This window comes from Rhinatrema bivittatum, chromosome 8 (assembly GCF_901001135.1).
Source record: "Rhinatrema bivittatum chromosome 8, aRhiBiv1.1, whole genome shotgun sequence".
NCBI lineage: Eukaryota > Metazoa > Chordata > Amphibia > Gymnophiona > Rhinatrematidae > Rhinatrema > Rhinatrema bivittatum.
This window is the reverse complement of record NC_042622.1, coordinates 195,889,473-195,914,511: the sequence shown is the minus strand read 5'-3', so window position 1 is coordinate 195,914,511 and position 25,039 is coordinate 195,889,473. Positions and strand designations below refer to the sequence as shown.

General features: G+C 45.3%; 1 protein-coding gene across 7 annotated transcripts in view; it reads right to left on the bottom strand.

Moving 5' to 3' along the window:
• Positions 1-25,039, bottom strand: part of KIAA0753 (KIAA0753 ortholog) — a 155,217-nt gene that overhangs the window by 128,772 nt on the left and 1,406 nt on the right. For all 7 annotated transcript variants that reach the window (XM_029612390.1, XM_029612389.1, XM_029612394.1 and 4 more), the window contains 4 exons: positions 24,687-24,845; positions 23,525-24,134; positions 22,833-22,939; positions 2,569-2,631 (listed from right to left, as the gene is read on the bottom strand). In XM_029612390.1, the coding sequence (XP_029468250.1) occupies positions 2,569-2,631; positions 22,833-22,939; positions 23,525-24,134; positions 24,687-24,830 (924 nt within the window). In that variant the 5' untranslated portion in view covers positions 24,831-24,845. The remainder of the gene's footprint in view (positions 1-2,568; positions 2,632-22,832; positions 22,940-23,524; positions 24,135-24,686; positions 24,846-25,039) is intronic.

The window sequence follows — 25,039 nt, the reverse complement described above, 5'->3', positions numbered from 1 at the left end:
ATTATAACCTACTGAAGAATCCATCAATTATATCCAGGTTTTTTAACCCATGTTATGCATATTCCTGTGATACATAAGTCATGGGAAGGGAATGTACAGCAGCCGCATTCCCTTCCATTTTCTGCTGCACTCTCCTCAGCTGCAGCAAACAGTGACAGTGGCCTGCCACTCCCTCCTCCAATGCAGCCAATCTCTGGAAGCAGGAGATGCGGCATAGAAGCAGACGACGGGCCAGCCACAAAATGGGAGAGGCATGTGCAGGAGGTGACACCTTTCCATACACCTCTGCCACCTTGTACTTGCAAACTGCTGCTACCGCCATTACCTCTTCCCTCAGAGTTCCCGCCACTTCCTACGGCTAGCTGCCATTGCTACTTTGCCTCAGAGCCCCTGCTGCAGCACCATCGTTGGGGGGGGGGGGAGGGTTACCCTCAACCATAGCCTGCCTGCCTGCTTGGGAGTATCTTTGCCTCTGCAGCCACTGAAGGCTGGGCCAGCCTGCCCAGGAACCTCCCTAAAATCAAGGCCTGCCAGGGCAGCCCTCTCCCCCCAACCCCTGCGATCACTGACATTACGGCCTGCTTATCTGTGAAGTTCCTTACAATCATAGCCAATAAAAGCAGGCCTGGTCCAACTGGTAGTCCCCACCCCCACCCACTGAGGCTCAGAGATGGATTTAGTTGACCCTCAGCATTAATGATGCTGTATCCCACCACTCATCCCTCACCGCCCCCGGTAAGATTGGACAACAGGAAAAAGGTTTAAGGCACAGCCCCACAGTTTCCTGCAGCAGGTCAGGGATAGCTTTTGTGAGAAAAATGTGAATGAAGTACACTGACAAACACTTCTATCTTTTATTTTACATTATAAACTTTGCTTGTGTCTATAATTTAATTTTCATTTTATTGGGTGAGGAAAAGGAATTTCGGGTATCAGTACATGGAAGAGATCTCAAGGATGGGGCAAGGAGGAGGAGAGCGTAAGAGGACCAGAAATGGGGTGAGGATAAGGAGAAAGGTTTGGAGAAAGAGAAGACCAAAATGGGGGATGGAGATCAGGAATCTGGGATGGGAGAAAAGAAGGGCGAGGAGGGGAAGTTCTGAGACTGAGGAAGGGGAGAAGGAAGTATGAGGGATTGGAGGTGGTTCCCAGGATCTGAAAAGGGAGAGGTAAGAAGGATTGGAGGTTCCTAGGGATAGAATGCAAGATCAAAGCAGAAAGAACATGAATTGTAGTGTATATGGCAGGGCAGAGAGACAGGAAAGAGGAAGTGTGGGTTGTTACCATGCTGCGATCCTGCTCTCCCTTGCATCCTCTCTCTTAACCTTTCACCAAATCTAGCATAGACATACATTCACACACCCAACAAAATCCCTTCTCTCACACACACACAAAAATACTGCCTCCTTCCCCCATTCCCCTCTCTCTAACAGCAACACAACTCTCAACTGATCACCTCTCCTCTCCCAGTGATCCCCCATTCAGTCCCCTCTAACCTCATCAAATGATCCCCTTTGTGCTGTCTGCTCCAGGCCCATACCCTCCCGTCCTGATCCCTGCATGCTGACTGGAGGGGAGGGACTGGATCAGGAAGCAGAGGGCTGTTCTCTGCTGAATGAGATTCAGCACAGCTAGAAGGCAGTAAATCTTGAGCCAGCCTGCTGTCCCACTCCCTATCCCTAGTCACAGACCTAGTACACCTATTGACAAATCCAGGCCTGCTGAAGCTAAGGCCTACCTGAGAGCAGCCCCTCCATCACTGCTAAAGCTGCTCCCTCACCCACCCCATATATGAGAGCCTCTGCCAACTGAAGAAGAGACTGGGAGACAGCCAAATGTAGAAAACATCTTTGTTTGGTAAGAAATATTGTGCTGGGGCCTCCCACCCCCAGAAAAACACACCCCTGAATGATGGTGGTGTTTGTGTCGAGTACCAGGTGGTGGTGTGCTGGGGCCTCATAAGGCAAACTGCAGTGCATTATTGAAGGAACATACATTGTGAAAAGTTATTGCTTTATTCTTGGTAAGAGTGGGTTGGGTGGGAATAAAGGAGATGTGGGGCCCCAGAATCACTAAGACTGCCCCTGAGCCTATAGTTGGACAACCAACCACAGACATAACAGAAATGTTATCCTAACCCCTTAAGTAAAAGCATGGCAGAAGAATCATGACCTAACTTGCTCTCCAAAGGTGGGGTAGCAGGAGTCTAAGCACAACTCAAGAGGAACCGGAGTTCCATAATTCAAATGTGAAACCACTAAATGCACACTGCCTGGTACAGGTTAATCCGGCCTCTGCTAGGGTGTGGATGACAGTCAGGTTTGTATTTAGCAGGTACACAAAATACTTTTAGATGCTCTCAGTTCAGGGATTTAGGAGATTCAAACTACACCAAATGGTGATGTTAATTTTGGCTGAGTATGCCAAAAGTATTAAATACGGTGGGCTACGAGTCAATTCTGTGGAAGTGCTGCACAAAACAAAGTAAATCTATCTACTAGATTGTTAATCAGTCAATTTTCCTTACTGAACTACAGCAAACAGTGGCATTCCAGCAATAATTCCTACCTTCTTAGTGTGCTTGATTTTACGAGGACTTAATTTCTCAAGGTCTTCTTGGATTTCTTTAACCTGTTGATTAAAAGTAAAGGCAAAACTAACATGCCTGAGCAGGATTTCATGTTCACACAAATTTATTTTTCTGAAAAACTCAGAAAGATTGAATTTTTAGGCCAACAAGGTACAAGTCCAACGGGTGGGAGCCTGTGCACCTAACCCTTTCACTTCTTCAGGGTTAACGTGATAAATTTAAAACTATGAAAAAGACAGAGAATTAACAGAACAAACAATGCTAAAGGCTAAATCTTCAGTGATTATAAATAGTTTTGCTTGGCTCTTAATTGTGCCTGGTCATAGTGACATTCTTACAAAAGTCTCTTAGCCTCTGACAGATAGGCCCTGAAGATATTCGAGTTTTCAGATGATCTGTTCTTATTTGTTTTGGTACTTTTCTTTCTTTATAGTGACTGTCATTTTACATAATATTCCTGAGAAAAAGTTGTATAATTTAGAGCTAAAGTATTTTAATAATAAAAGCTAACTAATGAACTGAGATAAAAAAAAATAGCTAACAGTCGCGAGAACAAGCAAACAGGCCGATACAATATGGTGCACTCGGCTGAGATTTAGCACGCGACTGGCCACGCGTTTTCGACGTGCGTCTATTACCCCTTATACTGTAAGGGGTTTAGTACATCGAAAACGCGCGGCCATCACAAGCATTTGCCCTTGGGCAGGTGTTAATTTCTGAGCAACCCGGAAAAGTGTACAGAAAAGCAGAAAATACTGCTTTTCTGTACACCCTCTGGACTTAATATTCTAGCGATATTAAATTGGAGGAACCAAAAATTTTTTTTTAATTTTAAAAAAATCCATCAGACGGTCAGCAGGTTAGAAAAATGGACACAACTTTACTGGCGTCCGTTTTCCTAACCCGTGGCTGTCAGCGAGTTTGGAAACCGACGCTGGTAAAATTGAGCATCGGTTGTCAGAACCTGCTGACAGCCACCTCTACAGTAATAAGGAGGTGCTAGGGACGCGCTATTGTCCCTAGCACCTCCTTATTAGTGCGACCCCTCATTTAAATAAAGAATCGCGCGCCCAGGAGAGGCAATGAATTCAAGAGCTTAATTGTGCATTGAATGAAAAATAATTTTCTCCAATTTGTTTTAAATGTGCTACTTACTAACTTCATGGAGTGCCCCCCTAGTCTTTGTATTATCAGAAATCGTAACCAATTCACATTTACCTCCTATTAGGAAAACAGAACAAGCCAAGCTGCTATAGATCCCCACACAGATATAATTGTAAAACTATATTAATAAATGTTTCAAAACAGCTGATGGACAGAATAAGGTCAAACAATTAAAACTCATAAAAATTAAAAATTGTCCAAATATCAATAAAATATTTCAAACAGCAGACACATCACATAATACTCAATAATTAAAATGGCAGTCAATCAAGAAAAATAAACTTAAAAAGCCACCTTTACTTACCCCCTCCAGTAACTCTCCTACTCCTTTCCCTTGAAAGCACATACCAGGAGCAGCAGCGGCTGCTGAAGCTCTGTCCTTACTGACCTCTTCTTTAGGGCCCACAAGTCACTCACACACACACACCCCAATTAAACCCTACGACCAGTCTCTGTCTCTCACACACACCCCAGTCACCTCCCTGCCTAGCCTTATCTCTCGCACACAACCCAGTCACTTCCCTGCCCAGTCTGTCTCTCACACCCACCCCAGTCACCTCTGTCTCTCACACCCACCCCAGTCACCTCTCTGCCCAGTCTCTGTCTCTCACACACACTCGTGTCACCTCCCTGCCCAGTCTCTGTCTCTCACACCCACCCCAGTCACCTCCCTGCCCAGTCTCTGTCTCTCACACCCACCCCAGTTACCACCCTGCCCAGTCTCTGTCTCTCACACACACTCGTGTCACCTCCCTGCCCAGTCTGTCTCTCACACACACTCGTGTCACCTCCCTGCCCAGTCTGTCTCTCACACACACTCGTGTCACCTCCCTGCCCAGTCTCTGTCTCTCACACCCACCCCAGTCACCTCCCTGCCCAGTCTCTGTCTCTCACACCCACCCCAGTCACCTCCCTGCCCAGTCTCTGTCTCTCACACCCACCCGTCACCTCCCTGCCCAGTCTCTGTCTCTCACACACACCCCAGTCACCTCTCTGCCCAGTCTCTGTCTCTCACACCCACCCCAGTCACCTCCCTGCCCAGTCTCTGTCTCTCACACCCACCCCAGTCACCACCCTGCCCAGTCTCTGTCTCTCACACCCACCCCAGTCACCTCCCTGCCCAGTCTCTGTCTCTCACACACACTCGTGTCACCTCCCTGCCCAGTCTGTCTCTCACACACACTCGTGTCAAATCCCTGCCCAGTATCTGTCTCTCACACACACCCAGCCACCTCCCTGCCCAGTCTCAGTCTCTCACACACACCCCAGTCACCTCCCTGCCCAGTCTCTGTCTCTCACACACACTTTGCTTAGAGCCCCAATGTTGTGTTCCCCTTTAATTTCGCAGTGGCAGATCTCCCAGTGCTGCCGCTGCCTTCTCAGCCGCACTGAAGCAGCAAACATTTATTTCATAAAAATATGCCACAGCACTCAAGCTTTCTTCTGGCTGTCGGGATATCCCTAGGCTCCCGTGGCCCCCCATCTGCCTGCTTTTACGGCCGCTGGGAGCTCCAATTGCCCCATCTGTAATCAGCATGGCTGAGTGCCACTTTTACTTTAAATGCGGTTCTGCCGTGCTCACTGTTGCATTGGTGGGGGGGGGGGGGGGGAAGAATCCCTGGAGCAACCGGCCCTTCGTGCTTGCGATTCACTGCCGCTTTGGGGAATCCCTACTCTATCGCGGTTCCTGGTACGGTTGGCCTCTTTTCTTTGTTGCTCGCCGCTGTGTTTAATTTCAGCACTTCCAGCCCTTGGCAGTCATAGGGTCGGGCTTCTTCGCTGCCACGGGCCTGGACACTGCCACTCCTCCCAGCCCCCCTCAAACCATCCCACCCCCGGGCTATGAGATGCCCCCCTTCTTCCTGCCCCACCAGCCAATCAGAGGCTTCCTCCTCCCACTGTCAGGAAGTAGGGAGGAGACTTCCGATTGGCTCGTGGGAGCAGGAAGAACGGAGGAGGCTTCCAATTGGCCCGTGGGGGCAGGAAGAACAGAGGAGGCTTCCAATTGGCTCGTGGGGGCAGGAAGAAGGGAGGAGGTTTCCCATTGGCCCATGGGGGCAGGAAAAAGGTAAAGGGAAGTATAACTGGGGCTGTGGGACACCGGGAGCTGCAACACACCAGTTGGTGCTTGGCGACACACCGGATGAGAAGCGCTGGTCTAGGGACTGAAACAGTCACATACCATTTATCCCTGAAACGCAGCCACTCAGGACAACAGAACCACAAACTGGCAGCCAAGGGAGGGAAGGTGGATTAATCTGTCTTCATTAGAGAAAAATAAATGATCAGGTAAGTAGTAATTTCTCAGCATTCAGACAGGTTAATCCATGACCAGTGGATGTACCCAAACTATTCCCAAAAAGGGCAGGGGGCTGCCAGCAGTCTGACCAACACTGCACGCACAAAGGGTGCGTCCTCCCGGGCCTGCACATCCAGAGGGTAATTACCTGGAAAAAAGTGTGTAAGGAGGACCATGTCGCCGCTCAGAAAATTTCGATGGGAGACAACAATTAAAGCTCTGCCCATGACACTGCCTGAGCCCTAGTGCAATGAGTCCTAACCTGCTTAGGCAATGGCTGCTCAATATCCACACACATGGCCATGACAAATTTCCTTAATCCAGCGGGCTATTGTAGCCCATGACACCAACTCACCATGTTTACTCTCACCATGGAACACGAACAGCCAGTCAGTATTCCTAAGGGTCTAGAAAACTCCAAATACCTCAAGAGATGTCGTTTGACATCCAAGGTCCGCAATAGATGATATTCCTCCACATCTCTTTCCCTATCCAGCATTGACAAGGAAATCGATTGATTCAAGTGAAAGTTCAAAACCACTTTTGGCAAAAAAGGTGGAACAGTTCACAGCTGGACCATCCATGGAATCATTCAAAGGAACGGTTCCTGGCAAGAAAGAGCCTATGGTTCGGAAACTCTGCGCGCAGAACAAACTGCCACCAGAAAAACCGTCTTCAAGGTAAGTAGCCTCAAGGAGAGGATATGCAGTGGCCAAAAGGTGGGAGCCACCAGAAAATCCAGAACCAGATTAAGGCTCCACAAAAGCACCAGCAACTGCAAGGGAGGACGAAGATGCTTCACCCCCTTTAAGAACCGGGCCACATCTGATTGGGCTGACAAGGGTCCACCATTCACCTGGCCCTGGAAACAGGCAATAGCCACCATCTGTACCATCAAGGATTTAAGTGCCAAGCCTTTAATCAACCCATCCTGCAAAGAGTCCAAAATGAGTGGGATCTTAACCGAACGAGGATGAACCCATCATTCCTCACACCAAACCTCAAACACTTGCCAAACCCAAACATAGGCTAAGGAGGTTGAGAACTTCCGAGCTTGAAGCAAGGTGGAAATCACAGCAGTGGGATATCCACGCTTCAGCAACCAAGCCCTTTCAAGGGCCATACCCTAAGACAAAATAGAGCTGGATCCTCATGAAGAATAGGCCCCGGTTACAACAGATCTCTTTGCAGCGGAAACTGGAGAGGAGATCCGGACAAAAGTCTTCGCAGATCTGCATACCACGGCCTTCTGGGCCAGTCAGGAGCCACCAGAAGCACCATCTCCATGTGCCTCTTGATCCTCCAAACCAACCTGCACAACAAGAGCCGGGGTGGGGGGGAGGCAAACCGAAGCCTACCCTTCAGCAACTTCTGTACTAGATCATCGATGCCCAGAGACTTTGGATTTCACCTGCAACTGAAGAAATGAGGAGGCAGAGATCTCCTGGAGATGTAACTCCACCCATACCATGAGCTGTTCTATTTTCTGTGATACTTGTTGACTCCGCTGAACACTCGTACTGTGGACGCCGAAAACTTGGATGTTCACATCGTCCAGATGGACGCTCAGTCTGGACGTGCAGGCGCAAACCAATGTCAGGCACCGCTTTCGTGGGTAACTTGCACAAAATGCGCATGATCGCCATTATGGTCTACCATGCAGCATCCCAGTGAAGCCTGAGAAAAGAAAATCGGTTCTTACCTGATAATTTTTGTTCCTATAGTACCACGGATCAGTCCAGACTCCTGAGTTTTGCCTTCCCTCCAGCAGATGGAGACAGGAACCAACAAGAGAGGGAGCTATTTTAGATTTAATTCTTAGTGGAACGCAAGATTTGGTGAGAGAAGTAACGGTGGTGGGGCCACTTGGCAACAGTGATCATAACATGATCAAATTTAAACTAATAACTGGAAGGGAGACAATAAGTAAATCTGCAGCTCTAACACTAAATTTTAAAAAGGGAAACTTTGATAAAATGAGAAAAATAGTTAGAAAAAACTGAAAGGTGCAGCTGCAAAGGTTAAAAGTGTTCAACAGGCATGGACATTGTTTAAAAATACAATCCTAGAGGCGCAGTCCATATGTATTCCGCGCATTAAGAAAGGTGGAAGGAAGGAAAAACGATTACAGTCATGGTTAAAAGGTGAGGTGAAAGAGGCTATTTTAGCCAAAAAAACATCCTTCAAAAACTGGAAGAAGGATCCATCTGAAGAAAATAGGATAAAACATAAGCACTGTCAAGCTAAGTGTAAAACATTGATAAGACAGGCGACAAAAACTCATAATAAAAACTTTTTTAAATATATCCAAAGCAAGAAACCTGTGAGGGAGTCGGTTGGACCATTAGATGAACGAGGGGTTAAAGGGAAGATCTTAGGGAAGATAAGGCCATTGCAGAAAGACTAAATGAATTCTTTGCCTCCGTGTTTACAAATGAGGATGTTGGGGAGATACCAATTCCGGAGATGGTTTTCAGGGGTGATGAGTCAGACGAACCGAACGAAATCACTGTGAACCTGGAAGATGTAGTAGGCCAGATTGACAAACTAAAGAGTAGCAAATCACCTGGACCAGATGGTATACATCCTAGGGTTCTGAAGGAACTCAAAAATGAAATTTCTGATCTATTAGTTAAAATTTGTAACCTATCATTAAAATCATCCATTGTACCTGAAGACTGGAGGGTGGCCAATGTAACCCCAATATTTAAAAAAGGCTCCAGGGGCGATCCAGGTAACTATAGACCAGTGAGCCTGACTTCAGTGCCGGGAAAAATAGTGGAAACTATTCTCAAGAACAAAATTGTAAAGCATATGGAAAGACATGATTTAATGGAACATAGTCAACATGGATTTACCCAAGGGAAGTCTTGCCTAACAAATCTGCTTCATTTTTTTGAAGGGGTTAATAAACATGTGGATAAAGGTGAACCGGTAGATGTAGTGTATTTGGATAATCAGAAGGCGTTTGACAAAGTCCCTCATGAGAGGCTTCTACGTAAACTAAAGTGTCATGGGATAGGAGGCTATGTCCTTTCGTGGATTACAAGCTGGTTAAAAGACAGGAAACAGAGAGTAGGATTAAATGGTCAATTTTCTCAGTGGAAAAGGGTAAACAGTGGAGTGCCTCAGGGATCTGTAATTGGACCGGTGCTTTTCAATATATATATAAATGATCTGGAAAGGAATACGATGAGTGAGGTTATCAAATTTGCAGATGATACAAAATTATTTAGAGTAGTTAAATCACAAGCAGACTGTGATACACTGCAGGAGGACCTTGCAAGACTTGAAGATTGGGCATCCAAATGGCAGATGAAATTTAATGTGGACAAGTGCAAGGTGTTGCATATAGGGAAAAATAACCGTTGCTGTAGTTACACGATGTTAGGTTCCATATTAGGAGCTACCACCCAGGAAAAAGATCTAGGCATCATAGTGGATAATACTTTAAAATCGTCAGCTCAGTGCGCTGCAGCAGTCAAAAAAGCAAATAGAATGTTAGGAATTATTAGGAAGGGAATGGTTAATAGAACGAAAAATGTCATAATGCCTCTATATCACTCCATGGTGAGACCACACCTTGAATACTGTGTACAATTCTGGTCGCCGCATCTCAAAAAAGATATAGTTGCAATGGAGAAGGTACAGAGAAGGGCAACCAAAATGATAAAGGGGATGGAACAGCTTCCCTATGAGGATAGGCTGAAGAGATTAGGGCTGTTCAGCTTGGAGAAGAGACGGCTGAGAGGGGATATGATAGAGGTCTTTAAGATCATGAGAGGTCTTTAACGAGTAGATGTGACTCGGTTATTTTCACTTTCGAATAATAGAAGGACTAGGGGGCATTCCATTAAGTTAGCAAGTAGCACATTTAAGACTAATCGGAGAAAATTCTTTTTCACTCAACGCACAATAAAGCTCTGGAATTTGTTGCCAGAGAATGTGGTTAGTGCAGTTAGTGTAGCTGGGTTCAAAAAAGGTTTGGATAAGTTCTTGGAGAAGAAGTCCATTAATGGCTATTAATCAATTTTACTTAGGGAATAGCCACTGCTATTAATTACATCAGTAGCATGGGATCTTCTTAGTGTTTGGGTAATTGCCAGGTTCTTGTGGCCTGGTTTTGGCCTCTGTTGGAAACAGGATGCTGGGCTTGATGGACCCTTGGTCTGACCCAGCATGGCAATTTCTTATGTTCTTATGTTCTTACCTAGGTGCCACCCACAATCTCAGTGTTAGTGTCAAAGCAGCATGGTCCATACCAAACTAACTAAATACAGGAACCGTAAACTTGAACTGGATCACTAACCCCAATTGTGATCCTTCCCCATTAAACAGGGTAACCAAAACTGATCTACAGACCAGAAATAAACAAATGCTAAAACGAGCGGACTCTCCATTACTTCTATGCTTTAAAATGTCTCAGTATCAAACGGGCGGGATTCTGGACTGATCCCTGGTACTACAGGAACGAAAATTATCAGGTAAGAGCCAAGGGCTGAAGAGGTTAGGGCTGTTCAGCTTGGAGAAGAGATGGCTGAGGGGGGATATGATAGAGGTCTTTAAGATCATGAGAGGTCTTGAACGAGTAGATGTGAATCGGTTACTTACACTTTCAATTAATAGAAGGACTAGGGGGCACTCCATGAAGTTAGCAAGTAGCACATTTAAGACTAATCGGAGAAAATTCTTTATCACTCAACGCACAATAAAGCTCTGGAATTTGTTGCCAGAGGATGTGATTAGTGCAGTTAGTGTAGCTGAGTTCAAAAAGGTTTGGATAAGTTCTTGGAGGAGAAGTCCATTAACGATTATTAATCAAGTTTAGGTAGGGAATAGCCACTGCTATTAATTGCATCAGTAGCATGGGATCTTCTTAGTGTTTGGGTAATTGCCAGGTTCTTGTGGCCTGGTTTGGCCTCTGTTGCAAACAGGATGCTGGGCTTGATGGACCCTTGGTCTGACCCAGCATGGCAATTTCTTATGTTCTTATGTAATTTTCTTTTCCCTGTACGTAGCCGGATCAGTCCAGACTCCTGGGATGTACCAGAGCTTACCAACCTGGGATGGGATCCGGAGAGGCCCGCTCTCAGCACACCTGCTCCGAAACTTCCTGCATCCGGGGCCTGAACATCCAGCCTGTAATGCCTTGCAAATGTATGCAATGATTTCCATGTAGCTGCTCTGCAAATCTCCTGCGGTGAAATCTGTTGACATTCCACCCAGGAAGCCGCCTGATACCGTGTGGAATGTGCCCGAAGCCCAACTGGTAAGGGCTTACCACATAGTAAATACGTGAAATTTATCGCCTCCTTCAGCCACCAGGCGATCGTGGTTTTAGATGCCATATTACCTCTTTTTGGGCCACTCCAGAGTACAAAGAGGTGATCCGAGATCCGAAAATTATTAGTAACTTCCAGATAACACAGCAGAGCTCTGAAAACATCCAGCTTCCTTAAATCCTTAGAGAACGGATCCGACCTATCCAGATCGGAAAAGGATGGGAGCTCCACTGATTGATTCAAATGAAAGGAGGAAACTACCTTCGGAAGAAAGGAAGGAACTGTTCGCAAGGACCCACCAAAATCTGAAATCCTTAAGAACGGCTCCCTGCATGTGAATGCTTGAAGCTCGGACACCCTACAAGCAGAGGAAATCGCCACCAGGAACACCACTTTCAACGTGAGGTCTTTCAACGTTGCTCTTCGCAAAGGCTCAAAGGGTGCTGAACACCAAGCCGAATGGACTAAGTTTAGATTCCAGGACGGACATGGCGAACTCACTGGAGGACGCAAATGCTTCTCGCCCCCCCGCCCCGCAGGAAGCAAGAGACATCAGGATGCGCAGCCAACGCTGCCCCATGTATGGTACCACACAAACAACCAAGAGCCGCCACCTGTACCCTCAAGGAGCTACACAACAAGTGTTCTGTCCCCAATAGTGGGTACATGTTTGTATCTGTATATATTGTAGTTTAACTGTGTTTAGTGCAGTCCTCCCTTTTAAGGATTTTTAATACTGTAACACTATTTGTAACCCATGATAAAAATCTGTGAGCCTTTGCCTTTAAGAGGAGCCTTGCCCTTAAGAGAAGCTCCCTCCCCCCTCCACTTTCTCTCACCTTGAATCCCCCTCAATCTAACTTGAGTCTTCCTAGGTGCCTTATAGGTTCAAAGGACTGCCCCTTCATGCTCCCCCTGTGTTACATGGTTCTCAGGCTCGCTGCCATTGGACCCTGTCCCCTGCTTCCTGCTTGTAGGGGCGTTTTCCTTTAGCAGCTCTCGACGGGAGTTCAGTTTACTCCATGCATGCTTCTGAGCCAGCAGAGCTCTGTAATACCCTGTGAAACGATTGGGTTTTTTACCTTCTCTCTTACTGCCTTCTTCTAAGGACTAAATCAGCCTCATATTCCTCATGCTTCCTACTTCTACCTTAAAACAACTCCTGCAATATAAGAGACTCCCTTCCCGCTTCTCCTACCTCGTCTCCAGTTACCAAAGATCTTTGCCTAGGAGCTCATATTTGAAATGCACCAATTGTAAGTAGAATTTACCTGTACAATAAATAATTTCAAACTTACAGAATATTTGTCTTGAGGACTGATTGGAGAGAAGGTTTAACTGCCTGGATAGCAAACACGGATGTTTACCTGATCCAGAACAACAAGCCCTTAGCTAATCCCACTTGAAGGAAACACAAGATATCTGAAATGGACGCCCGAGTGGGCACAATCCCCTGGTCTACGCACCAAAACTCAAAAACCTTCCAGACGCGAACATAAGTCAGAGAGGTTGAAGTCTTATGCGATCTCAACAGCGTAGTTAACACCGCATCGGAATAGCCTTTGCCCTTTAGACGCCACCTCTCAAAAGCCATGCCGCTGGACAGAAGCGATCGGCCTGGTCAAAGCAGACAGGCCCCTGATGAAGAAGGTTCGGAAGGTACGGAAATCGCAGGGGATCCTCCACCGCTAAATTGACTAGATCCACAAACCACGGACAATGCGGCCACTCGGGAGCCACCAAGATCACTTCGGCCAGGTGCTTCTCTATCTGCCTAAGCACCTTGACGTTTAGAGGCCAAGGAGGAAACACGTAAAGCAGAACAGTCATCGGCCAGGGCAGAACCAGAGCATCTACTCCCTCTGCTCCTGTGTCTCTGCGACGAGCAAAGAAGCACAGAGCCTTGGCATTTTTGAACGTTGCCATCAGATCCATGTAAGGAGTGCCCCATTTGTCGCAGATGAGCTGAAAGGCTTTGTCCGCCAGCTCCCACTCTCCTGGATCAGGAAGATGTCGACTTAGGAAATCCGCGTGAACGTTGTCGCCCCAGCAATATGAGACGCCGCTATGCTGACCAGTTCTGCCCCACCCAGGCGATTAACAGGCGAGCTTCCACAGCCACCGGCTGGCTCTTCGTTCCTCTCTGGCGATTGATGTAAGCCACCATGATTGCATTGTCTGCCAGCACTCTGACAGACTTCCCCCTGATAAGCGGGAGGAAGGCCTACAACGCTCTGGTCTCCAGGTGATTGATTGACCATCGAGACTCCTCTTGAGACCAGCGCCCCTGCACTGATTTCTGCAGACAAACCGCTCCCCAGCCGGAGAGGCTGGCATCCGTAGTCACCACCATCCAATCCAGCATAATTAAGGGAACTCCACGACTCAAATTGTCCGAGATCAGCCACCAATCCAGACTGGATCGAGCGGACTCCGTCAGTGGCAGCAGCTGATGGAATTGTTCGGAAACCGGATTCCAAAGGGAAAGTAAGGCTGACTGCAAGGGCCGATTATGAGCGAAGGCCCATGGAACCAGTTCCAGAGTTGAGGTCATGGAACCCAGAACCTGCAAGTAATCCCAGACCTTCAGGGAATGCTTCGACAGCAAGAGCCTCACTTGCCCTTGCAATTTGGCAATGCGGTCTGATGTTTGGAAAACTCTCCCTTGCCTGGTGTCAAAGCACCCAAAAATGCCAATGGCTGGTAGGGTATTAGATAACTTTTGGCCATGTTGACCACCCAGCCGAGTTCCTTCAATAAATGCAGTACACACTGGATCGCTGCTTGGCAAAGTGCTTCCGACTTCATCCGAATCAGCCAATCGTCCAAGTGCGGGTGAACCAACAATCCTTCTCTGCGTAGCTGTGCAGCCACCACCATTATCTTGGTGAACGTCCTGGGTGCCGTAGCACCACCACCACCATTATCTTGGTGAACGTCCTGGGTGCTGTAGCAAGACCAAAAGGTAGTGCCTGAAACTGATAGTGCTGACCCAGGATGGAAAATCTCAGGAACTTCTGATGATCCAGCCAGATCCCAATGTGCAAATACGCCTCTGTCAGATCCAGGGATGCTAGAAACTCTCCCGGTCGAACTAAAGCAATGACGGACCTCAACATCTCCATACAGAAACGGGGTATCCGCAGACATCTGTTGACCCGTTTTAAGTCGAGGATGGGCCTGAAGGACCCTTCTTTTTTTGGCACAACGAAGTAAATGGAGTAGCGGCCCCTCCGTTGAGCTCAAGGAGGAACCGGAACAATAGCGCCGAGGTCGATCAAGCGCTGCAGTGTCTGCCTGACCACCCGACGCTATGTGGCATATCCACATGGTGAGACCAGAAACTGAGGCGAGGCCGGCATGCAAAATCTAAAGCATAGCCGTGTTTTATCACAGATAGCAATGTATAGAAATTCAAGGGATAACTAGTTTCTAATTAAACAGTAACAATGACTAGTTATTGCAACCAAGGGTTGACAAAAAAATAAGTCTCAATGAATTAATTGACGTTGTTGCATGTAATTAAAATTTTTATCCTTTATTTTTGTATAATTAAAAACTATTATTTATCTCATCTTTTTTTCTTTATATTTTTATAATAATATTTTTATAAGAAGCTTTTTATAGGAGGAAAAGACCTCAGTACTGGCAGAGAATCTGATTTTTGACAGAAACTGATTGGCCAGTCAATACAATCACTGGTCTATTAACCTCCTTTTTACTTATTTTACATAAAAATTGTTTCTTAAATCTTCATTAAAGTACTTGGACTTTTGTTGAATTACATATTGATTTATAAACAACTTCAAAGCCATAGATTTGAGTATGAAACAACAAACTCTGACTCTCCCAGGTTAACCTGGGAGAGTCAGAGTCCCAGGACTCTGACTCTCCCAGGTTAAAGCACCATTAAGCTTTAACCCGTACGCCCTATGGCATCACTTCATATTTATTTCCTGCCTTATCTTCTTTCCAGCTTGTTGCAAGCTTCCAAGTTCTCTTCCCTGTAGATTGTAACTTTGACTCATTCCTACTTACTGTTTATCTTTCGTTTACTTGAATAGTTACCCCAGTTTTTTATTCTTGTTAATTGTAAACCGATCCGATATGGTTATTTACTATGAAGGTCGGTATATAAAACGGTTAAATAAATAAATAAATAAACTGTTTTGAGCTGTGCTGCCCGACTATGCAAAAGCTAAGCGAGCAGAGATACTTTTATATCTTCATACATTTCCAAAATGAAGGTTTCTATCTCCACATGTATAATGCACTTATCTTGCAACTTGTTCGAAATTCTTTCAAAACAAGTATGTGCTGTTGAGCCACTGTGTTTGTCTTCAGCCACCAAAACCGCTTTTTTTCTTTGAACCGCCGACATTGTCAACGTTTCTTAACCTGCATCAGGGCAGGCTCTATAACATGGAGAACAAGCATTTGGAATTCACAGTGCCTATTATACCAAACAGCTTTATGTTGTGTAGTCTAGCATTAGCTATTGCATCCATTTTTATCACCAATTTTTGTTGGTAATATTTATTTATTTATTTTAACATTTTTCTATACCGTCATTCAGTGGGAACCGTCACAACGGTTACATAAAGGCACATAATAATGATGCTAAAGTATATCAAGTTACACAGGTGCCATCAGGATCGGTGACATAGTTTGTAAACAATAATAATTGGTAAGTGTAATGAATCATGTCCATTTCTCCTCGTATTAGCTTAGGATACGAGATTCGTTATATCATTGTACTTTTATCCTTTACTGATGGACTAAAAAAGAACCTTAAACCAAAATAACAAATAAAATTATACACATATTGTATAATACTCACTATTATATGGTTGGACTTTCCGTCTCAATAGTCGGGCTTAAGCAAGGCATATTAACATGGCCGCCTCTATTTAAACAACAAACTTACTTAGGTAGTAACCAATCATTATGCTCGTACTAACGTCAGCACGTAATAACGTATGAAATTGAAATGTCTCTTTAAACACTTCTCTTTCGTCAATGATTTAAACTGTTCCACTCTATATTGCTATTTAAACCATCTGGGTCTTCTGACATCAACTTGAAGATCCATTGATGTTCTTTTTGATATAACCATTTCCAGTCTGCCCCCTACCACTGGAACTGAGGAATGGACCGACTGCCCATCATTGTGAAGATTTACTGGCTTGAGTAGACTGGGTGTTACCGGTCTACCGAAGCGTCGCTCACGAAAGGACCGAGACCACGACTGCTGTCGCTAGAATTCTGCCAAAAGGAAGCAGTGGGCGTTTGGGGCGCTTGAGACCTTCGACCTCCGCAAAACCATGCCCAAGAAGCAAAGGACCCCCTCGACCTTGGTCTGTCTTCCAGCAATCGATGAATCTTATTCTCTCCCAAGGACTGGATCATGTCCTTGGGAAGAAGAAGACATACAGAACACCCTCACTCAATGGAACTCCATCCTGACTCAAATAAAAATACTCCTATCACAAATATCACTCACCCTTAACCACTCCAAAACTGAAATCCTACATATCTCTAACAAACCCCCCACATGGAATATTCAAGATCCCACTTCCTCACAAAGCCAAAGCAAATTTGTTGCAACTGTAAGAGACCTAGGCATCACACTAGACTCCGAGCTCAACCTGCAAACCTTCATAAACACAATAATAAAAGAGGGCTATTTCAAACTACAAGTCCTCAAAAAAAATCAAACCCCTACTACACACACAAGATTACCAGTCTATACTCCAGGCCCTCATCCTATCTAAACTTGACTATTGTAACTCCATCCTCCTCGGATTCCCTGCCTCCACCCTCAAGCCACTCCAGCTACTGCAAAATGCGACAGCCAGATCCCTCACAAACAGCAAGCGTTCCACTCGCATCACCCCCATATTGAAAGACCTCCACTGGCTCTCCATAACCCACAGAATTCAATATAAAACCCTCACTCTCTTGCACAAATCCCTCAACAACGAAAAGACTGACTGGTTAAAGAACACCCTTCCTTCCATACAACTCTCAAAGAAACCTACGTTCTAAAAACACTGGACTCCTAACCGTCCCTTCTATCAAACAGGCACACCTCACACCTCTATGTGAGAATGCGCAATTTCTATAGCAGGCCCCACACTGTGGAACAAACTACCAGCAAATCTCAGAAGAGAACCCTCATCACAGAACTTCAAGAAAGCCTTAAAAACCTGGCTTTTCCGCAAAGCGTATCCTGACAACAATTAACATATACTACTGAGCTCCTACCCCTAGCAACCAGCCCTCTAACCCCCTCACTTAACCCACCAAGAGTACCCCTTAACACCACCAACAAAGGTTCTCTCAATCTTGAAAATATCAGCTATTACAACGATAATGCCAAGAAACTAAATAACGTTTGTCAGTCAATGTTTTGTTAAAATGTTATAACTGTTAAACTTTTCACTTAAATGTAAGTTTCACAATGTTACAATGTAAAGATAATATGACTGCTGTCACATTATCACTCAAGTTCTCATGTAAACAGATCTGATACACATGTTTTAGCTGTAGCCTGCAGATCCAGGGTCTGACAGCCTGGAGTCCTGGTTCCCTCTTATCCCCTGAAGGCTCCTTCCCAGAGGTGTTGCCAGCTGCAGGGAAGTATTCCTTTTTTTTGCTTGAATTTCTGCCTTTGCTGTGGCTGCTATTTCTTTACCAAAAAAAAAAAAAAAAAAGAGTTCTACATTTTTCTTTCTGCAGCATTGGAGCATATTTGGGGCTCTCACTGTCTTATGAAGTTCAAGGATCTACAAGTAAAATATAAGTAACCTGACTCCGAATTATTCCACTATATTCAATTGCTTCATTTTATGTTGACTTCTGATCTCAGGGAAGAATTGTCAAAAGGGGTTACAGTGTTTGAATCTGTGTAAATATGTGTACAAACCGCAGAAAAGGTCTCTATGCTGTTAAATCGGGAGTTGAAATTGAAACCTTTGTTCGTTTGGGCATGGGAAACGGATCTGGGTGAGGAGTTTTCGGAGGATTTTTGGCCAGAGATTTTTCAGCTTACCGTTAAAAGCTTTGATCTCAGCATTCTTAATTGAGAATGGAAATAAGGTTCTTTATCGTTGGTATCCTACTCCTGAACACTTATATAAAATTTACCCCTCTCTATCGAATAGGTGTTGGAAAGGTTGCGGCGATTTAGATACTTTTTTTTTTTTTTCACTCTTGGTGGGCTTGGAAGACCTGGCTCTTCCTCCAGGCCTTCCCTTAACTTTCAAAACCATCATTTGTCTACCAGACAGGACTCCACTTACCTGACTAAGCGCCCCGCCAAGTTTAGGCGTTATATTTATGCCTCTGTTTCTTTATCTCATTGCCTTATCTAGTTTATTCAGTTATGCTGTCCTTTACCTCTGGCTAACCTAGCCCCCAAGTTAATACCTCCTTGTTATATGTAATTTTCGCCTCTTGTTAATCGATTAAGTTATACCCCTTGTTACATGTAAACCGATCTGATATGAATTTCTTTTCATGAAGGTCGGTATAGAAAAGTGTTAAAAAAATAATAAATAAATGTTTGAATGTCGGTATATAAAAACAAATAAATAAAATGTCCTCCAGCTCCTTTCCAAACAGCAGTTTGCCTTTAAAAGGCAAGGAGCCCAACTGGAATTTAGAAGACCAGTTCCGTAACCATAATAATCTACGGGCCGAAACAGCTAAGACCACAGAGCGAGCCGACGTCCATAGAAGGTCATAAAGGGCATCCGCACTATAAGCAACCACCGCCTCGAGGCGTCCCACTTGAAGAGCTTTTCCTTCCGACAGAGATTTGTTCGCCTGCAGCTGTTGCACCTAGCGAAGGCCCGCTCTCAAAGCAAAATTGCTACACATCGCAGCTCGGACAACAAGTGCAGAGACCTCAAAGATCTTCTTAAGCTGCAGCTCCAGCTTTCAATCCTGCAGATCCTTAAGGGTTGTCGACCCCTTGACTGGAATAGGGGTCTTTTTTGTAACTGCCGAAACTGCAGCATCCACCTTGGGAACTCGAAGAATCTACAAAGCCTCCTCAGGCAGAGGATAAAGCTTGTCCATTGCTTTTGTGACCTTCAACCCCAAATCCGGGGTGTCCCATTCCCTGAATGGAAGGTCCGTGGCCAAGAAGTGGAAAGGGAAAGATGTAGGAGGACCCCTCGGGCCCAATAAGACAGGATCCATAGATCCCAAGCGAGATTCTTCCTGCGGAGTATCAATTCCCAATTCCCCCAAAATGGCGGGAAAGGAGGAGCTGGGTCCTCTCATTCTGAATAGACGGTCATCTCCCTTGATGACATGAGACTCGCGGGCAGCACTCTGCTGCTGGTCTCCCTCACCCTCTACCCCCCTTGGGGGTTGGGCCGGCAAATCCTGCACATCTGGATCTGCTGTGTCTGAAGACGTGTCAGCGTCATCCTGCGGCGCCATGGTTCGTAAAGGGTGCTTCGCTTTAGGGGGCCCTGCTGACCCCTGAGACGCGGACCGCTTGGGGGCCTTGGGAGGTGGAGCAGAGGAAGCCGTCCCAGTAGTAGAGTGCTTTTTGCGGCTTTCCTGGCCTTAAAGACCTTATGCAATAAGACAAACTCTGAGGAAAAAGATGAAGAATCCTCAGAATCTGAGCCAGTGTCATCTTCCTGAACCTTAGTCAGCCAGCGCAGGGAATAACGGCCGCAGGGCTGGCTGCTGTGGAGAAAACGGAGGTGGGAGATTCCCCCTCCCCCATCGCAAGATGTGCCGCTGAAGAGAAGGCACTTAAAATGGCGCCTCTTCCCACGCTCAGCGGGAAAGTACTGGGGGGGGGGGGGGGGGGGGAGAGCTGGCAGCTCCCCGAAGGCCAGCGCAACAGACCGGCCCCTCAGCACAATCCCCCCCGGTGCCCAAGGAGGATCCCTCGCTGCCGGGGAGGCAGGCTGTCTCGGGACAGGCACGCCCGGAGCCACACGCGCGGCAAGCTGCTCTGCGTGGCATCCGAAATGAAACCAAGAACTTGCCTAAAACAGTGGAGAGACTGGCAGAAACTAAAAACAAATGCTCCCCGACAGCCGTGGCAGAGAAATAAAAAGGAGAGCCCCGATGAAAAGAAAACTGGTCAGGAAAAACTTTTTTTTTTTTTTTTTAAATCAAACTTGCCGGATCCAGAGTCGTGGTCCCGGGTCGGTCCCGCTGGGGTGAGTGATCCGGGCTCCCCGGTATCACCCCAGGAACTGCTGCACAAGGCAAGAGGGCCCTCAACCCCAGCCACCTCACACCAGGGGGGATAGTCCCCTCAGGACCTGCCAACCCCCTGGGAGGCTGAAGAACGCTCTCCAGCAGTCTTTTCTGAAGGTCTAATTTAAAATCTACTTTTTTTTTTTTTTCCAAAATAAGACCTGACTGTTAAACAATTTCCTAGTCTACCAAGTAACCTGCAACAACTGAGTTTTGCACCTCCACCATCTGCTGGAGACACAGTAATACTAGAAGACTATGGGTGGCACCTAGGTATATATGCAGTCTGTCAGAACTTTCTCTGTCTCCATCTGCTGGAGGGGAGGCAAAACCCAGGAGTCTGGACTGATCTGGGTATGTACAGGGAACGGGGCCTAGCCCAAAAGGCCACTCAACCCACCAAAACTATTGCAAATCCCCCACAGAGACAGAAACGCACATCAGGTCAGCGTGCCGAGGCTCAGAGATCAGAAACAGAAGAGGGGGAGGAATCCCTAATCTTTCGCTTCTTACTCTTTTTTTTTTTTTTTTTTTTTTAACTCTTTACCTGAACTCAGTCCATCGCAGCTGAGTAGAGTTGCTCTCCGTCAGTGGTGGGAGAGGTCTAATGCCTTCACCGCCCCACTCGGCTTCCTGCACCCGCCAGCCTCTCAGACGGTTCTCTCCTGGCAGCTAAGTCCATGCCAGGAACTGGCTACAAGATAGAGGCACTCAACTTAAGGAGGGATCACCAGATATCACTTCAGGAGAACTCAACTGAGGGAGGGACCATAAGGTATCACCTCAGGAGAAGCTGTGCATGATTAATCCTTTTTCCTTTTTTTTTTAAACAAACAATTCCCAGTAGGGAGATGCACATCCACCATCTGCTGGAGACCGAGAATACTGGCAGGATGTTGTCAGAGCAGGGGTATATATACCGTGACATCAGCTTTGCTCCATCTCCATCTGCTGGTAGAGGTGCATAACCCACTGTTTGTGGATTAACCTGTCTGAATGCAGAGAAATATAAGTTTCTACCAATTATAACACTGCCTATGTTTCTGGCAGAGACCTTTTTTATTTAACTTTTAGTAAGCAACCTGAACCCCCCACTCAGATATTGCACTGTATGATTGTTGAGATTCTCTTCCCATGTGAAATGTTGATATATGGTCACATGATGCTAGCAAATCACAATGCTTGAGTTCTCTCAATATAGCATTTTTCTTTGTGTCCTATTTTGCTATTATATGCTTCTTTTATTTATTTAGTCATTTTGGTGCAGGTAACACATAAACACTCATAAAATAAATATACAAAATCAGAACTTATACCAATATAAATAATAAAATTCATTTTTCTCACAAAAGAAAAAATATTCTTTGAAGAATCCCCCATCCCTTTACAAGTTCCACACTATGTTCCAAAAGGATTGAGAAATATAGTAACTACTGGATGAAAAGCATGACTGCAAACTCTCGTAAATTCCCATGAAAGCTAACTCATAATGGGGTACATTTTCAAAGGGATATGCGCGTAACCCTTTAAAAACCCTCCTGCGTGCGCCGAGCCTCTTTTGCATATGCTCGGCGGCGCACGCAAGCCCCGGGATGCGCATATGTCCCGGGGCTTTGAAAAAGGGGCAGGGTCGTGGGCGGGACTGTGGCCTCTGGCACAGCAGCTGTGCCGGGGGATGGCGTGCCGGCAGCTGGCTGGCAGGCGTAACTATAGAAAACAAGGTGGGGGGGGGATGGGGAGGGAACGGGGAAAGCCATCGGGGCTCCCCTAGGGCTCAGCGCGTGCAAGGTGCACCCCCTTGCACGCGCTGACCCTGGATTTTATAACATGTGCGCGGCAGCACACGCATGTTATAAAATCGGGTGTACATTTGTGCGCGCCGGGTAGCGTGCACAAATGTACCCCGCACGCGCAGATTCGAAAATCTGCCCCTATTCTTTTCTAGCAGTATCAATTCTCTCTGCATTAGACACATACTAGCTACTGGGTTTTCAAGATTTTCTGAACCACACACAAGAACAGGAATGTTTGAGAATGATAATGTAGAGCTGTCCAATTCTCTAACAGCAGCACTGAACATCACCAATTTAAACTCAAAATTATTTTGCAAGAGTAAGTCACCGTAAAACAAATCTCAAATTTGGTAAATTTAAAGAATAAATACTTTCCAAGCAGCTCTGTGTTTATTCCTTACAATTAACATTTCTCTTGGTACTACACAATATTCAGCTTGAAAATCATTAATGCAGCACACGATTCCCACCTGTTGCTGAAGCATGTAAAGTATCCTAGCCGACCGGACGCTTTGTCCTTGCCGTCTAATGCGATCTCTGCGTTCTTCATCTGGATCCAAAACCTCTTCAGATCTCTCTGTAATAATTGGCATATAATTTTTAAAATCAATTCCTTTTCAGCCTAATCCTCCAATCAAATTTGTATACCGGGAATCACCAATAATTTTGTTCACTACTGTGGGAAGTTGTAAGTGCCTCAGTGGAATATGACTGAAGCACTTAAAACTTAGTCACTTAAAACATAATCCAAAAAGCAATAGTTTACGCTAAATGTAGTATTTTTAAAGTTTTACTAATTTGACTTATTTGGTTACAAAAGTATGACTGGCACTGTACAATACCTCTTATAGTCGTGGAAAAAGAAAAGGGAGGGAGTCTGCTAGTACAGCAGGCAAGATATACTTTCAGGACCAGCTTTTGGTGTGTTCAAATCGTGCAGTCGCACAGGGTGCCCCCCTGCCCTTGCACATTATATGGGCATGAAGGAGAGATGCTGAGCAGGGAAAGAGAAGAAAGGATGATACATTGGATATATCACAATTGCCTAAGGTGTGAGTGCTGAGCCAGAGCTGTCAAAGAGGAAGGGATTACCAATTTCAGTTTTCACATGGGGGCACCAGTTACTCTAGAGCCGGCCTGGCATACTTTGCATTCATTTTACCTTTTTTAGCCAGTTCTTCTATCTTCTGGATGTACTTGCTTAATTCCTTTTGTAATCGTCGAACTTCCTGCACACTTTTATCGCTCTCCCTCTGGGGACTCAACTTAGGGCCTGGCCCTGGGTCATGGGTGGGAGGAGAGTGTGAAAAAGCAGGCTGTAATATACTGTCATTTGGGGTGTAAACATACACTTTGGCTCCTGAGCTAGTAACTTCTGAGTGTAGCTGTTGCCTATTTTTAAGATGAGCTTGAGTTTTTGATCTGCTGCCTTCTGCAATATTTCCAAGTCTTTTATTTACAGTCTCTGCAGACATCTGAGGGTTTGAGGATTTCCCCTGAGATTTTTTGGCAACCTCTTGCTTCAGTGTTTCTTCCAGGTGTTTCCGTTTCATATCTCTTTTTGCCATTTGAACAGCCAAGTTAAGTCTCTCCTCAGACACAACAGAAAAGGGAAGAGAAGTCCTGGAGCTCTGTACATCATTATCACCTTTGTGCTGAATATGACCATTAGAATGAGACTGTGTTAGTTTTTCAATTATAATTGGACCAGGGTTGGAATATCTGATTGCTAAATTGGCAGGATGGGCTGGAACATTTCTATTGAATTGCAGCTGTAACAATAATAAAAATATTAGAAAAAAAGATATGTTGTACAGTTGAAGTATTTACTCAAAATATAACATAATGAGAAGATAATCAGTGCAATCTAATAACAAGCTCAACAAGTTATATTAAACACAACTAAAGAGCAAATATTGAAATGACTGAAGGATACAGATACTGAGAAACAAAGATGTTTGGGCTATAAAACAGGGGAAACTGAGGGTCAGGCAAACATATTAATTCAACACACTGCTTCTTCTGTTGAAGGAAAGAAAAAGTGAGCACTGCATATACTGTAGGCATAGTCATTGGGAGCAGAAAGTTACACAGGCAGTAAAAAAGAAGGTGATACTCCCAGCATCATGGGTATAAGGGAATACACATCCATCTAGGATAATAATTGTAGATTTCAAGGGGGAAAATACATTATGATATAAAAAGGCCAGCTGATGACAAGATACTTTAGCAGAAAAAGAAAAGGGAAAAGAAGTGCATGAATATTACTTTTTATCCTGTGGTAACATGGATACATTAGTAGAAAGCTTTTTATTCAGAGCTACCTGCATCTGTAGACGTGGAGGATTCCCCAGATGGCTATTCTTGTCCAATTTTGTACCTGGCACAAGCTGACCATATGATGTGTTCAATATCCTGGCGTCCTTCACATTTGACAGAGTGCTTTGATACTGAAAATCTACAGCCATTTTTTTAATGTTCCTCTGCAGAATTAAGTACACAGGGCAGAATAGATACTCAGGATTAGAAATACAAGGAAACATGAAAATCAAAGTAGTTAGTTATCAAAATAAAAAATGTGATATGCTGCCTACAAATTAAAGCAAGAAGTTGTCTGAAGTAGCTATATTCAAATAAATTATATCTGAAAACGCATTAAAAATTAAGGCACTGTAAG